General features: G+C 32.3%; 1 protein-coding gene across 2 annotated transcripts in view; it reads left to right on the top strand.

Moving 5' to 3' along the window:
* LOC118443198 (uncharacterized) overlaps nucleotides 1-18,009 on the top strand; it is a 510,470-nt gene that overhangs the window by 204,524 nt on the left and 287,937 nt on the right. For both annotated transcript variants that reach the window (XM_085656601.1, XM_085656600.1), the window contains one exon: nucleotides 8,670-8,823. In XM_085656601.1, coding sequence (XP_085512727.1) covers nucleotides 8,670-8,823 — 154 coding nt within the window. The remainder of the gene's footprint in view (nucleotides 1-8,669; nucleotides 8,824-18,009) is intronic.

Genomic DNA, 18,009 nt, shown 5'->3' with positions numbered 1-18,009 from the left:
AAACGTAGCGATGTTGCGTTTACCTCCGTTAGAACTCCCTTTTCCTTATCGATTTATGCTCGTACGTTCTCCTGAAGCTTGGAGCCCACGATATTTTCTTTCTTTCTTACTTTCTTTCTCTCTTTATTTCTTTATTTCTTTATTTCCTTCTATCTTTCTTTCTTTCTCTTATTATCTTACTCTGTTACACTCTCTGAAGAAGAAAGAGAAATAAAGGAAATAGGGTGAGAAAAAAGAAGACAGGGGGCGCTCGTAAATTGGTCGGTGGTAACTCGCTGGAAGGTATTTTCATAACGAGCACGAACATATCGTTTTCAATACTACTCGTAAAAGAGAGAGAGAGAGAGAGAGAAAAAGAGAGAATATGGGAGAAAATATGAGAGAGAGATAGAGAGAGAGAAAGAGAGAATGTGAGAGAAAATATGAGAGAGAGAGAGAGAGAGAGAGAGAGAGAGAAAATTTAAGAGAGAATGTATATGAGAGAGAAAGAGAGAGAAAGAGAGAGATAGAGTTTGAACATCAAGAGTACGGTTAATCGTCAAATTTATATCCGCCCGTTCGATTTAAGCCTAACGACGACGAAATCCACGTTCGACGTAGACGACGAAAACGACGACAGTTCGAAGTCTTAAGACGCCCGCGGTGTAATACGATCGGTGTAAAGGTTTACGGTGCAGTGACTCGTGAATCACGTTAGAAAAGACTTTATGGTGTATTGCTGGTGTGAAAGAGAAAGATATAGATGGAGAGAGATAAAGATAGAGATAGAGATAGATAGGTAGATAGAAAGAGAGAGAGAGAGAGAGAGAGAGAGAGAGAGGAAGAGAAAGAAAGAGAAACTCATAGCATAAATTATCTCGCAGGTTGGATGCTCGCATTCTTTGTTCTTTTTTATTCTTCTACATGTTTTATCGAACGTAATAGGAAGAAGTTTCTTTTTTTTTTTTTCTTGTAACTCAATAATTTTCTGATCCGTGTTTTATCCAAAACACATAGTCGTGGGGACGGGGGGCGGTTGGAAAGGACGACGAAAGAGAAAGAAACACGTGAGTATATGTATATGCTCGTTCGAATATATTACTTTTTTCTTCTGAAAAAGCAGGTTTCAATGACTATGAATCTCTATGCACTCATGGCCGTTGGTGATTTCGATAAACCGAGCATTGGAAAGCAATTGGGACTTTCTCCAAGATTGGACCCAACCGTGGATATGTTATCGGAATCACGTCGTTTTCGTGTAACGAGCTGGAAACGTGGGACTGATTTCGTGTAACGATGAGAGTTACAAATGACGGTTCCGTTGTTAATGGCACTTTTTTTTCTCCCTTTCCTTTTTTTATTTATTTTTCTTTTTTGTTCTCTAATTTTTCTTCTTTCCTTTTTTTTTTATTTTTTCTCTCCCCCCCCCCCCCATTTTAATCGATCGTTGTGTGTGGTCGAACGGCTTTCTCGATTGAATATATATATGTATATATATATATACTCAAGTTCCTTGTTACTGTTTTATTGCAACAATATAATTTTGTTGTTAACAAATAATCTTTCACTTTACGTTCGTTCGTTTGTGAATTATTTTTTATTATTTTTTTTCTTTTTCTTATCTTTTTTTTTTTTTTTTTTTTTTTTTTTTTTATTCGTTTGTTCGCCATTTTCGTTCGCATGTAAAAGAGACAAGTTATATAAAAACACGAGCTTTGTTTCTTTAGTCGAAAATTTGCTCAGCTTCTTCTACTAACGTGTGTCATCCTTTAGATTACCGACCGTAGATCTTACACCTTACGAGCGATAATCTTCGTTGGCTTTTGCCAGAGAAAACGAGCGCTTAAACGGACACCTAAAACACTTCGAAGGGAAAGAGAAGGGATATATCGAGAGATTGCCGATCGATTTTACTCCCACTAAATAGCTGGCTTTACGCTTTCACACGACGAGCGGCTTTATAGCTCATGAAAATGTTCGCTCGAGCGAAACACAAGATTCTTGCAAAAGGAAGGAAGAAACCTTTATCCTTTTTTTCTTTTTCTTCTTTTAGAATCGTTTTTCTTCTCTCTTGTTTTTTCTTTCTTTTCTTCTTTCTTACTTTTTCCTTTTTTCCTTTCTTTTTTTTCTACTTATCGCCAAGAGAATCTCGTTGTTCATTTATGTATTATATAAGTTTGGCAATATGGCTTTTCTATTAAATAGATAAGAAACTTGTATTTTAGAGAGACAAAGTTCTATTTTTCGATAACGAGAATTTTCTATTCTTTTACAACAGTACGAAATATATTTGATTATTCTAAAAAGAGGAAATTGTGATGATTTTAATTTTCCAAATTTTTATTCTATCAAGAGGAGAAATTGATAAAAAAAAAATTGGACATTAAATATTATCACAAGTGTATTGAATTATCCTTAAAAAAAAAGATTAAAAGAATGACGAGAATAATTTTTCTATTTTATTAATTTTTAATTTGAATTTTACACTAGTAAGAATTTAATGTATGAGTAATTATTTTAAAGGTTTTCAATTTGAATTTTATAAGAATGAGAATATCTAATTATCATTAATAAATATGATTATATTTAATTATTCTAATAAATGAGACGAAAATAAAATATTTAATAAATTCTAAATGATATATCGAATTACAAAAAAAAATGTCATACAATTTGTACTATTGAAATAAAACTAAGTATTGAAAATTTCGTTCTCTTTAAACTAACGAAATAAGTCATCATGGTATGTTGAAGACTAAGAACCCGTAATCGATATCCTTTCTACACCCCTAATGAAAAATCGCTTAAAGTACAATCAAGTTTTACGGGCATAGAAGTCTGGCCACCGTACGATAGATGAACGATATGATATCTACCTGCGGCGTTATTGGTAGGCTCCTGCCTCCTTAACGACAGTGCGAGGACAGGTAGTGGTGAAGGAGAGAGTGCCCGTTAAATTATCGAGTTTATCGTTTGGGAGGTCGTAAAGTTCGGCTGCGAGAATCTCGAATATAGCTCCTGGCCCTTTTCTGCCATGGCATACGACAGGATGAATTGTAGGCAGGACGAAATTTTCGTTGGTACTACTACTTACGACTTCTTCATTGCTCTCTTGAGAACTAAGACGATACTTCCTTTTTATTTTCTTTTTATTTATTTATTTTTCTTTTTTTTTTTTCGTTCTTTCAAACGAGAATCGTAAAAGATAATTTTGATAGAAAAATTTTCTTATGTTATCGTAGATAAATTGTTTCGGACACGAATCGGAATAATTTTTCTTTCTCCATTTTTTTTTATTTTCTAAAGAAAAAAAAAAAAGAAAAATAAAAAGACTGGCAGTTTTATCGCAAAGATTTGTAGATTTGCAAAAAATTAGGAAATATTTCTTTGTGAGAATTATGTAAATTTTTTTCTATCAGAAAAAGAATAATTTTATTTTTTAGACTAATTATTTTCGAACAAATTAAAAGAATTTCTTTTTTTTTTTTTTTAATGTTAGTAATTATATCGATGTGAAAATTTCTGCAGAAGATTAGGGAAATTTTTCTGTACGGATGTTATGCAAATTTTTGAATAAAAAAAAAAAAGAATAATTTTTTATAAATTAATTCTTCTTAAATTAATTAAATGAAATTTTTCTTAAAAAATGATGAAAACTTCATGGATATAAAGATATTTTACAAAATTAGGATATATTTCATTATGGAAATTACGAAAAAAATTCTCAAATCAATTGTTTCTGAACGAATTGTAATAATTTTTTCTCCAAAAATACTCTTTAATTTCACCGATATAAATTGTTAACAAAATGAAAAAAAAAAATTATCTAAAACTATTCTATTAAAGAAAACGAATAATTCTACTTTTTTTAATTGAATGTTATTTAAATGACAGAAATACGAGAATCTTGTCGGAGTATTATATTTTATATCGTTGAATATGAAAAAACGATTTCGAGATCTAACATGATTCGGAATTTATTCAGACAGTTGGATTTCCTTGGTCGATTTATCCAACTTTCCAAGTTCTGTAAATCTTAAGAGAGGAAAAGCAAAAAAAGAGAGAGTATGTATTCTCGTTGCTATGAAGATTATCTTTGAATCATGTTCCTCAATCTTGACTGTTTGATACTCTCTCTCTCTCTTCTACTTCTTCTTCATCATTCTTTCTCTTTCTCTCTTCTTCTTCATCCTTCTTTCTCTTTCTCTCTTCTTCTTCATCCTTCTTTCTCTTTCTCTCTTCTTCTTCATCCTTCTTTCTCTTTCTCTCTTCTTCTTCATTCTTCTTTCTCTTTCTCTCTTTCTTCTTCATTTTTCTTTCTCTCCCTTTTTCCCTCTTCCTTCTTCTTCATCTTCTTTTCTCTTTCTTTCTCTCTCTCTCTCTCTCTCTCTCTCTCACCCTTCATCTTTTCTTTATCTTTCTTTCTTCCCTTTTCGTCCAACCACTTTTCTTTCTTACTCTTCCTTCTTTTTTATTTACACTTACGGTGTGCCTGTCCACTCAGCTTGTAGATGACTACTCTTTCTTCCAGTATTATTACCACCCACACTATATCTTGGTAAGCCACACGAAGTACTTGGTAAAAGCACGATACATTCCATGTTCACTGACACTCATCTCCTGGTTTGCTACGACCGACGTTATTACATACTCCGGCATATACGAGTCAGTTGATATTCGTTCGTTCAAAAGAATGTAAAATGTGAAGAAAAAGAAAAAAAGAAAAAGAAAAAGAAAAAGAAAAAAAAAGAAAATGTAACGATTGTAATGTATTAACATACTTGACCATTTCGAAACGGAAATACACGTATATAGATTATTATTATCTTTGTGATATACAGATAATCTTTTTTTTTTCATTTTTTTGTTTATCTCTTTTTCTCTCTTTTATAGAAAAAATATATAGAGAAATTTATTTTGATTACTCTCCCCACACTCCCTCCCCTCAACGATTATATTTATAATTTGATGGATATCAAAAAAAGAAATGAAATAAAATATAAAATTTCTGTAAAGTTTTCAATATATGTGTTTTCATGGCTTTTGAAATCTCAAGAGGAAGTTTCCGTTTCACGCGAACTACTCGGCTATCATAAATAATTCTAGTTCAAAGAGAAAGAGAAAGAGAGAAAGAGAAAGAGAGAGAGAGAGAGAGAAAGAGAGAGAAGGCTTCTTGAATGCAGTCTCCTACGATAAAGGTCATATTGTATCGAAAGGAGAACCTGTTATATTCAGAGAGGTAAAGAATAGATGGTTGCGATGTATTACGACGTGAATTCAAATAGTCCTGTTCCAATGCGTTTCTCTCTTTCCCTTCGATCACTATGAATATAGGGAGAATCTCTAAGTTCAATGCACTGACTGATACTATATGTATATATATATATATATATATATATATATATATATAAATGTATGTATTATATATATGTATGTATGTATGTATGTATCTGTGTACGTTGGCAATCATAGCGAGCAATGTAATTTGATTATTACTTCATGAACAAAATCTATTTCCCATCAACATATATGAAAAAGGATAATCTCGTGTTCTTCCATTAAATTCAAATTGAATTTTTGTTTCTTGTAATTTTTTTAAAGTATTTTATTTGATATATTTACCATGAAATAATGATTTTACAAGTATTCACATATATCGAAAGTTCGACGAATTGTAATAAACTCAACGAATTATTTGCACCTTGTTTATTGCTTTATGAACGAAGTCTATTCCCATCAGCATATATGAGAAAAGATAATCTCGTATTCTTCCATTAAAAACAAATTGAATTTTTGTTTCTTGTAATTTGTTTTTCAATATTTTATTTGATATATTTATCATGTAATAACGATTTTATATATATTCGCATATATCGAAAGTTCGAAGACTTATAATAAACTCAACGAATTATTATGTACGTTGTACAACATCTTGTTTATTGTATTATGAACGAAGTTTTATCCTATTAGCATATATAAGAAAAGATAATCTCTTGTTCTTCCATTGAAATCAAATTGAAATTTTTGCTTTTTGTAATTTTTCTTTTAAATACTCTATTTAATTTTTTTACAACGTATAATAATGATTTCACAAGGATTCGCGTGTATAAAAAATTCAACGAATTATAGACAGTATATTGAATTATTGGTAAGCTTGTTTCCATTGCTTTACGAATGAAATTTTTATTCGAACAGAAAATTCGAAAAGATGGTTTTTGTATTCTTTAAATAAAATCAAATTAATTATTTTTTCTTTTTTAAATATTCCTAAAAATATCTTTAGACATATCTTTACCATGTAATAATGTATATAACTGATGTAATAACCGATTTTATCATTATTTCGATATATCGAATGTTCGTCAAATTATAAAACAAGTTCAATGAATGAAACTTGTTCGAAAGGCATCAATACGTAGACAGCCAATTATATCGCCGGTTTCGAAGGTCCCTGGCCATAATTTAACTAAGGAGGCCTAAACCAACAGCTGTTCCGCGGGACGCGACGCGGCGTGTACGGGACGAGTTAGGTTAAACTCGTAATTCACTTACCTCTCTCTTACACGATATTGTAGTAAATACGAATTACGATCGGGCTGTCTCTGGTTATTCGCAAATAGATTACATACGGTTACACATAGCAAAATTAAATTATTTTCATTTTGTGATTATTATTTTTCTTAAACTTTTTCTATTTTGTTTTATTATTCAATTTTCTTGTTTATCTATGAAAAGTAGATTTAAACGTATCCAATTAAAATCAATCGAATTTAATATATTTAATCATTTTATTTATTATTTTTTTTCAACGTGTTCTCTTAAAAGAAAAAGAAAAACAACAGATAAAGTATACAGACGAAAAATATTTTTCAATCTCCTCATATTTTTCATACGCTTGAAGTATCTTCAATGTTCACTCATCTATAGCTTGTTTTATTTATTATATTATCTTACTTATTTATTAATATCTATTATTTTTCAATATATTATACCTTCGAAATAATACTTATAGATATTTCATTATGTTTATCGATTAATTAATATATTTTTTTCTTTATACATTTCTATCCTTATTCAAAATTATATTAAACATTAATCGTAATTAGCAAATAATGAACTTTAATGGATACATTCATAAAAATATAAAATATACTGAACTTCTTAGAATTATGTAAATAGAACGTAATAAGCTTTATGAAATTGTTTCAATTATACGAACATATTGTCCGTACCAATTTACCTTTTGTACTCCCTTTCGTGGCTATCCAATCGAGATATAGGATACCGTGATCGTTCTATTCGTAATGATTCTCTTCTGGTTCTGCGCGGTCAGGCGACGTAGATGACTGGACCAACGATGATGATGCTCGTTGACTGACGATGCTGATGGTATTGCCGTTACACAATGGATTCAGTTTGACGCATGAGTCGATGTACAGGGGATCGTTAATTTCGTGTTCTCTTGTTCCATAATGATTCTACTGCTTCACATGCGCAGACGTCCTTTTCCTGTTAATAATTCATCTTTGAGTTAGCAATAGAGAGAGAGAGAGAGAGAGAGAGAGAGAGAGAGAAATTTCGCTCGAGGAAAGGATGATCTTATCGAGATCCAAGCCGGATTATAGATCGAAGGTCCAATCGTCTTAAAAATTTTATATAGAAAATAAATATTTATTCAATCAATATTTTTATTCATCAATATTAAATATTTCATAAAATATAATTAAAATATATATATATATATATCGGTAAATATTTATGATATTTATAATAATATATCAATACTAATATAAATGATCGGTATAAATAATTGTTGCTTGTTTCTCTCGAATTATTGTAAATACTGATAATCGATTTTTAAAATATTGAAAAATTTGTTATATTTGCAAATATTTTCCATTAAAATAACTGACAGTTTTTGTATTAATCGATCTAATATCAATAACTTGTATTATGTACTGATATGTTATTATAAATACAGATTAAATATATTAAAAAATACTGATCCAATAAATGATTTTACTTTGAGGAATCATTTTAAAATAATCTGATGAATTTCACCGTCATTGATATTAATTTTTAAGAGACGATTTTTTTCTTTTTTTCTTTCTGTATTTTTATTTATTTATTTTTTTTATTTCAATCACATTGAAAGATATTACTTCTCGAAAAGGATTCTCCCAATCGTCATACACGACCGTATCGCCGACTACAAAGTAAGCCGATGATCATTATTTATTACAGAAAGGAGGACGTCAGCTGACGCAATTAAATTCTCTTTATGGCGAAGTAATTCGAAAAGGATGTTTAAAAGCGATCCATGTTGAGAATTCATGCTCTCTCTCTTCCATGCATCCTCATATATCTATGTACAACATGTATTATATCTATAGGTATACGTAAGTAAGATTTTCCTTTTTCGAACGTTCGCACGTAAGTCTTTTCTCTCCTCGAGCAATTTCACAAATCGATTTATGCAGCATAACGAGTAATCACGATTCCTCGATGCATCACGCCTACCTTTGGAAATCTTTAAGCGTATATACATATATCATATTATATATATATATATATATATATATATATATAATATGTATATATATATATATAAATATATATATACATATGCATATATACTTGTAATATGTTCAGGATATGTTGCTTCACACGTAACGCATTTTCTGTTTTAGAAACAATGCGAACGTCGACGTAGGCCCGCCTGTTTTAGTACAAGCAGCACAAGCACAAAAAAAGGAGTCCCATGAAAACATCGCACGAATAGCAAAGCGGTATCTCGACGATAACATGCAGCAGGCGTGGATCAATCCTCGGTTAATATCAATGGTGAGTGAATATAAATGCCATGATTATACGGTGCGTTAGACGAGAACGAATAATGATATATAGGTATACACACACATATATATATACATATATATATACATATATACATATATATATATATACTTCTGATATATACTATAGCATCTCTTTTCTTCTTCTTTTTCTTCTTCTTCTTCATTTCTTTCTTTCTCTCTTAGCACGATTTATTACTATTAACTCCCACACCATTATACATTGCGCGATACAGTTTCGATTGCCCAACGAATTTTACTTATGAAGTTCAGTATTGACATATGAAAGTTATGTTAATGAAGCATAGTCATCTCGATTAATGTAAGTAAGTGAAACGCCTAATGTACTTTCATTCGTTCATTCGTTCGTTAGTTAGTTTCCTTGTTATCCACCATCTACTTTCGTTCGTATCGTTCGTATGTTGTGTAGCTAGATGTTTAGGTACATATAACTATATAGACAGATAATATACGTTTGTTGTTCGTCGCAAACTTTCTCTTTCTCTCTCTCTCTCTCTCTCTCTTTCTATTGATTTGTAAAAATGCGTACAGTAAAGACTACATTGACTATGTCAATTAGATGTAACGAACCGAATCAATGTAATATCGCTCGTGCCTTTATTATAATCGTAAGAGCGCGAGAACGAGACTCATTAGAAACGTAAGTAGGTCCCTTCTTCGTCTCTTTCTCTCTCTCTCTCTCTCTCTCTCTCTCTCTCTCTCTCTCTCTTTCTCTTTCTCTCTTTCTCTGTGCATTTTTTTTCTTTTTCTTTGTCTAATGATACGACTCCATTTTGAGATTCGTTAAAGACTATCTTATCTTTCTAATTTATCTCTTTCCGTCGTTGGAATCAAAATGTCGAATCTTAGAGTTCGATCATGAGACACGTTTTTTTCTCTCGATCGTTATTGCATAATTAAAAAATATTTTTCTCTTTTCCCTTTTTTTCTTTTTTCATGAATAATTTCGGAGATAATTTTATTGTAAAAAAAAAAAAAATGAAAAAAGGAATGAAATAAAATTTATTCATACTATTTTTTTATTTTTTATTTTTTTTCGATTCGATCCAATTGAAAAATCCATCGACGATTTTAAAATTTTGGTTTCGTATTTATCGTACACGAAATTTTCGTGCTTCACGATTTTGAATTTTGTTTCGTTGATGTTATTGGTATCATTAAATACGTGTGCCATGTGTCACGTTATTGGCATACTATTATAACACGTTTACATATTTCATTTTTTACAGGGGAAATTCGTATCACGCATTTTTCGTTTCGTCCCTGGAGCGTTCTCTCATCCCCCCACCCTCTCTCTCTCTCTCTCTCTCTCTCTCTCTCTTTCTCTCTCTCTCTCTGGTTTCGTAGTCACTATTCGCGAGGATGCAGTAGCACGTATCCGGACTCGGACAGGTAGAATGTGCTGGACGGATCATTAAGCAAGCCAATAACAAACTCACGATCCACATAACCCTTCGTTATGTTCGCGAGTGCTATTAACCCGTGCAAGGCAGCAATCATCGGACAGGTAGGCAGGTAGGTAAGTAGATAGGAACCTACCAACCAACCATTTCGTAATGTTAAAAGTGAATATAAAGTGAGTGTGTGATCGAGACAGACGAACTGACGGAGACAAACAGATATGAAAAAACAAGATAGGATAAGGACAGAAAGATTAAAATAAATGGAAATAAGAAAGACAAACTAAAGCCGATGGAAAGTGACAGAAATATTAATGAAAATAAAGGAAAAACGGTGGGGAGATAAGGTGTGGTACGGGAGGAAGGGTATAAAATCGATAGAAAATAATAGAAAAATTAAAATATATAGGGGAAAAAGGACGGATGGACTGATAGACCGATAGAAAACAATAGAAATATTAAAAAATCTAGATAGAAAAAAGAAGAAAAATGAAAGAAAAAAACTAACGGACTAAAGTCTATAAAAAAATAATATCAAAAAATTAAGATATATAGAAAATAAACAGACATATTATTAACAAATAGAAAAAGACAAGTGTAAAGAAAAATGAAATGGTATATGATAAAATAAAATCTTTTCGAAAATGAATTAACGATACATAGAAAGTATCAGACAAGATAATGAAAAAGAATTTTGTTAATTATTTTAAATAACATCATCGACATAAGTAAGATATGTTTAAAGATCGAAACAACGGAGATGATCTTACGGATAGTTTCTCGAGGTGAAGTATCCGGTGTAACGGGTTTCCTTAGACGTCCAATACGCGTCTTGAAACTTACACGTCCTCGTTACGCTACCGACGCGTTGCACTTGTGCGACCGAGGTTGTACCTTGAACCGACGAGATTTACGATCGTTCCACATTATACCTGCCGGCTTTATTAGCATGACCGGCCGTTCGAAGGATAGATTACCCGGTGTAACCAGATCGTCCGTTCGATGAAGAAGAAGAAGAAGAAGAAGAAGAGAGAAAGAGAAAGAAAAAGAAAGAAAGGAGACAGAAATAGAGAGAGAGAGAGAGAAAGAGATCGATATATAGGTCCATTGAACGAACCATGTACCTTTTCTATAGGCATTACGTTGATCTTAGAATTACAGAAATAAGAAATAATAAAAAAATTAATAATAAAGGAAGATAAAATTTTTAATGAGGACATTTTATTCTTTCCAATTAAGATTTTTACATATCGTATTATATAAAGTAGATTTTCTCTAACAATAAAAATGTTTCTATTAACCACGATCACGATGGATTAACCACGGTCTCGTGTCGACGAATATCTAATTCAATCAAAATTAATATATGCACGTCCAAGAGGATTATTTATCTTTCGTTAAACGATGATACGTCGTACGAGTAAATAAAAATGTGTTACCGTTAGAAGATAGACTACGAATGGTATTAGCTATCTCGCTAAAGTAAGATTGCCCGTGCGCTCGACTACATTTGCGTCTTTTAGACGATCCTTCAATGTCAGTCATCCAACAACAAGTGTGACGAGATATCATCGCTCTTTCAAGAGAAATATAAAAAGAAAAGAAAAGAAAGAATAGACAGAAAACAAGAAAGAAAAAGAAAGATGGATGGAAGGAAGGAAGGAAGGAAGAAGAAAGAAGTAGGCCAAAGTTAATCAAGGAAGAAGGAAGTTGAAATTCGATTCATTTCTGGCCTCATTAAGCATTTAATAATCTTAAGTATTAACGACGTTCATAGTGTCCGTAACATTATGAGACATAAATAGAATTATATATATATATATATATATATATATATATTCATATATCTATATATAGATAAAGATATATATATAGATATAATAGAACAACGTAGATACCTACGTATATGCAATTAAATCATTCTAACTGCTCTTAACACCCCTGCATTCTTCCTCTCTAATAATAATAATAATAATAATAATAATAATAATAATAATAATAATAATAATAATAGTAATAATAATAGTAATAATAATAATAATAATAATAACAATAATAATAATAATTCTAATAATAATAATAGTAGTAATAGTAATAGTAGTAGTAGTAATAGTAGTAGTAGTATTGGTAGTAGTAGTAGTAGTAGTAGTAGTAGTAATAATAATAATAATGAAGAAGAAGTAGAAGGGACGGAGGAACGTTTTAATCAGAGGGTCTGCCTGTGTGACGTGATTAACTCGAAAAGAGAGAGAGAGAGAGAGAGAGAGTCGGGGAGCCAGAAGAACGAAGGTGATCCCAAACGGGAAGAGGGATGCCATTGGAGGATGAGAGTAGGAGGATGGCACTGTCATTTCGGGTGTTTATCATATCAACGGATAGAAGGGCTTCATTTCGTCGCCTCGAACTAGGGATGGGGTTAAATCTTGGATTTTACGGACGATTTGTACCACCCCTTCTATCTCTATCTGTCTATCTCTCTCTCTCTCTCTCTCTCTCTCTCTCTTTCTCACTTTTACTAGCAAACAACGACGTTGCTCATACCTTCCCTTTCGCACATTACTCACCCATTCGTCCGTAGAAAATGTCTAGAGTGGCCCTCTTTTATTTTCATTCTGGCCACGGGCTGAGAAGATAATACCTAGTATTACGTAATGTTTAATTTACTACTGCCATCTTTATCGAGACGACGATAAATCGTCGAGGGAGATATGAAATATAATATAGGTATTAACTTTTAAAGACGTGAAAATAACGAAACAAACGATAACGTTTATTTGCGATGATAACGCAGAACAAAACGAAGAAATATCTCATTTCTTATTACAATAATGGCGATGATTAACAATAAAGTTTTTCTTTTGTCTTTTCGTTAGAAAAAAAATTCTCTTTTTCTATCTTTCTCCATCTTTCTCTGTATTCCTTTGTCTTTCTCTATCTCTTGCTGTCTTTCTCTGTCTCTCTCTCTCTCTCTCTCTCTCTGTCTGTCTTTCTCTATCTCTCTCTATTTCTCTCTTTCTCTGTCTTTCTTTGTCTTTCTCTATCTTTCTCTATCTTACTCATTATGTTCTCAAGAAACGGTCCAAGATAGTCGAAGGTTCATTTCGAAACGAATTTTTCGTACGAGCACCTTTGCCATCGAAGAGGAAGGCTTCCTTTCCTTCCTTCTCTTCCATTCCTTTTCTTCCCTTCCCTTCCCTTCCATTTCTTTCCCTTCGCGCCACCGAATAAACGGGAACGCCGGGCTGGCGTCGATGGTGCGGAAGAAACTGGTTTCTTCCGAGTCATCGGAACTTGCCGAGTCACCAGGGATCGAGCTATTGCCCTTGTAGACCGTGACTCCTTAAGTAGTATCATCGAGTAGGTTACACCAACACTTTTACCGTTACGAGTTTCTCGAATAATTTCTTGCCCTTTAACTTATTCTTTCGTCGATATTTTTTTCTTTCTCTTTTTCTTTTGTTTTTTATTTTCTTTAATTTTTTTCATTTGTATTTCAATACTTTGCGACATCGATTTTTCAAAACTGCCTAGATATTAAGGATCAATGATCTATCGATTTTTCGTTGATTCCTTTTCCTTCTTTCTTTCTTTCTTTCTTTCTTTCTTTACCCTTTTATTTTTCTCTATAAATAAAATTTCCAACATGATGATTTACTTTTTTTATATTGAAATTTTCTCATATCATTACGCGGAATTATTTTCTTTTTTTTACATCGAACAGCGGATATTAAAATCGAGAGAGAGAGAGAGAGAGAGAGAGAGAGAGAGAGAGAGAGAAAGAGAGAGAGAGACAGTTGATGTTAGCGACATCTTCGAAATATCTTCTCTGCTTGCAGGGAATGATATTGATCGAAAACTACAATTTTAATCGGTATACCTATAAAAAGGACAATGTCTCGAGACGAAGTAGAAAGAGAGAGAGAGAAAGAGAGAGATTCTCTGCCAGTGAAATTGAAGTATATCACGGTTCTGAAGGGCGGTCTTCGAAAGAAAAAGAATACCTTGATACTTAGGCTTTATGTGCTTCATTAGCGCACCACAAAAGTAGCTTTAAAATAATTGAGTCTACCAGTGGAATAATGATTATTCTAATAACTTATTGTTGAGCAGTACAACGCAGAAAGATTTCGTTTCTTAACAACAGTCCATGAGCTGCTTTTCTATTTTTTCCTCTCTTTCTTTTTCAAATTAACCACAACGTTTTACAGTAAGATTTTCCACGCAATACATGTATAGAATAATAAGAATATCGATCGTAAGTCCTTCTTTTATTTATTTTTATATTTATTTTTTGTTTCTTTTTTTTTTCGTATACACTCTCGTGAATACAAGTCGTTTCAAAGTCGAAACACGAAGATTGAGATTCGAGGTATTTAATGATCGAGTGATAATAATATAATGATCGTGGTTAAATGAACGAGATAGGTCTATGTAAATGAACGGTATGAATAATGTATTAACTTCTAATTAATGAAATAACAAGTATGCAAATATATAGATGAAATTTATTTAAAAATTTCACTATGATTTTTCATAGTAGAAAAGGTTGCCCTTCCATCTCATTGGCGAAGGGCTCATTTCGATATCATTTCCACTTGTTAGGGATGGTCCTTGGAACAATAGTCGTTTCCGATTTTCGAGTCTCCCAATCTCCACTCGCGCCGTTCTAATTGAATTTTTAACGCGCTCGCGTTTCATTACAACGACGCGGGTAAGGTACGAAGACAAAGGGCGCATTTTTTTAATTATCGCATTTCACTCGGACGAGTTACACCTTCGAGTAGAACGGTCGACGTTAATTCCTCGTCAGCTTCGTCTTCCTACGCTCACGAAAAAGTTAGAAAGGGAAAGAAAAAGAAAAGGAGAAAGAGAAAGAGAGAGGGAGAGAGAGAGAGAGAGAGAGACAAAGAGAATAAAAGGGAGTGAGAGAGAGAGAGAGAGAGAGACAATCATAAGAAATAATCGTCGTTGGCTGGCAGGAAACGCAGAATCCGAATTCCAAATTAAATAAAGCATTCATAAATTCTCTGCGGGGGGTTTTTCCACGAGCTCTCTTCATCCTTTTTCTTCACAACTAAAAGAAAGTATAGGACGGGGGTAACGTTTTAATTCCACGCTTATAACACCCCAATCCACCCTCCCTCTCTCCCTTCCTCTTTTCTCTTCGCTCTTCTTTCCTTTTTGTTTTTTTCTTTTTCTTTCTCTTTCTTGCTCGTAGTTTCGGTTATGTTTCTCTCTATCTCTCCCTCTCTCTCTCTCTCCTCTCCTCTCTCTCTCTCTCTCTTTCTCTCTCTCTCTCTCTTTCTGTCTTTTTTCTTTTCACTTTCACATCTTTCTTGCTCTCTTTATTTCTTTGTTCTTAATATTCTCTTATACCACTACCACCCACCCATCCCAACATTCCTTCCTATTCGGGTAATATCCGGCTACTTTCCTTCCATAAACCTCGAAGTTTATGGTAAATTGGGCGAAGAATTCTTATCCTTTTTGCCGCCTGTTCGTTGCCTTCGTAATTCTTTCCCCTGTCCCCCTAACCTATTCCCTCCCTCCCTCCCTCCCTCCCTCTCTCCCACCCCGCCTCTTTTATTCGTTATGCTTTTTCTTTCCTTTCTTTTCGTTTCTTTCCTTTTCCTTTTCTTTTCTTTTGTTTATTTTTTTCTTCTTTTTCTTTTTGTTTCGTTTTGTTTTACCTTTCCATCCCTTTCATTTTCATTTCGTTATTCTTCTTTAGACTCGTTAACAGTTAATCGCCAGAACGATAAACTATTCGAAAGTAGTTTCCGTTTACTCTTTTACGGTACTCGTGATTATACGTTGTATTATTAATTTGTAAAAATAATGCGAATATTTATTTCACTGTATATACGTATATATGTATATATGTATAAATGTACGTATGTACGTATGTATGTATATATGTACGTATGTATGTATATATGTATGTATGCATGTATGTATGTATGTATGTATGTATGCTGTGTAACGTCCTTAAACGATTAAAAAAGAGGGTAAAAATTTGGAGCAAAGATATAAGCAAGCTCGGTACACTCGATCAAAATCAAAAGCAGTTTTACTACACCGTTTCCTTCGATAATTACCGATATTACGAAATGAAGTTACCGAATGGCTCGGCACGTGCACCACCAACCCCATCGGGTCGATTATTTTCGCGAGAGCTGAGGGGTAAGTTTGATATCGGATTTTCGGTGTAATTAATAACCAGAAGTCGTGTACAACTCGTACAGGGTGAAAGAACTTTTTTTCTTTTTTCACTCTCGTCAAATAAAATCGTTTGGATCGAGGCTTCCCCTCTTTGTTCTTTTTTTTTTGTTCTTTTTTCTTTTCTCTTTTTTTTCTATTTTCTTTTACGTTGTTTAAAACCCCCAAAACTGTTCATTGGCAGAAAACTCAAATCGATCGATCTATTTGAGGGAAAAAAAACGAAAATTTCATTGCATTAATAGTTTCGATTTATCGTCGAGTGGAAAATTGTTTATGCCATGCAACAATGCTTTCAAATTCTGCTTATAATTCGCTTTGAGAAATTATTGGCATTGCACTTTAATCGCGCATGATTAAAGCGCTTTTTGAGTTTAATATTCATTGCATAACTATGATTTTCGAGGACGACAATAATGGTATATTTGAAAACTAATTCGATAATTCGACGTGAGAGATTTTCTCGAGATAATAATAAAGTTGAACACGAGACACCCCTTTTTTCTCGAACGTTGAAAGAAAGAAAAAAAAAATAATAGTCAATTGACACCCTTCACTCAGTGAACTCTCACGTTTATTTTCCACATTTCGTTTTATGCGTTGATGTACACGTATAAGGATGAAATTGTCAAAATCATACTCCCACTTTTCAGATATTTTCTCATATTTTGCAATTAATGATAAATAAATTTTCGCGTAAATTAATATTAGAAATTTTATGCTTTAACTATTAAAACATTTACTATAACGCGTATAATATTTTTCTAAGAATATATTAATTTGTTAAAAGTATTTTTATAACATAGTTATGCAACATACGATTTAGATGAAAAGCTAGTAAATTTACAAGCAAAAATAATAATTACTTTATTAAGATAAAATATTACTATATTTTTATTAAGAACAAAAAAGAAAACAAAATATATAGATATATTTATATTCAACAATATTTTCTCAGATCAATTAAAAATATTTCTACATGTGTATATGTATATGCGTGCGCGTGCGTGTGTATATATAATACATATGACAGTAAATATAACGTAAAACAAATACATTTGATATACAATAATTTTTAAATAGTAAGTACATTATAATATCTACCTATATACATATGTACATACGTATGTACATATATATGATAGCTAAGTACATATGTATATACATGTATATGTATATATAATGGCATCATAATATTATGTATACATCAATTCAATACGAGACGATGTACGCATCTACCTATCTACCATATGATTTCGCTTCGTAAGATGAGGGTAATATCGTTCTACGAGGGGTACCATCCACAAATCCTTATGATCCCTTTTCAATGCCTGCTCCCCGTTACGTCTTAAGGTTATGATGCCTACTTGCCACCTCGTACGATCTCGGTTTAATATTTATAAACCGGATATATCGCTGCATACCTGCCATTCCCCCTCATCTTTACTCCGGATAGAAGTGAATCTGCTATCATTGAGATCGTTCTTTTTGATCTTTTTACTCCAATATTTTATTCCTCTATATAGTATTTTTAT

This window comes from Vespa mandarinia, chromosome 4 (assembly GCF_050613455.1).
Source record: "Vespa mandarinia isolate Hongniang chromosome 4, ASM5061345v1, whole genome shotgun sequence".
NCBI lineage: Eukaryota > Metazoa > Arthropoda > Insecta > Hymenoptera > Vespidae > Vespa > Vespa mandarinia.
This window is presented reverse-complemented; position numbering and strand designations above follow the sequence as displayed.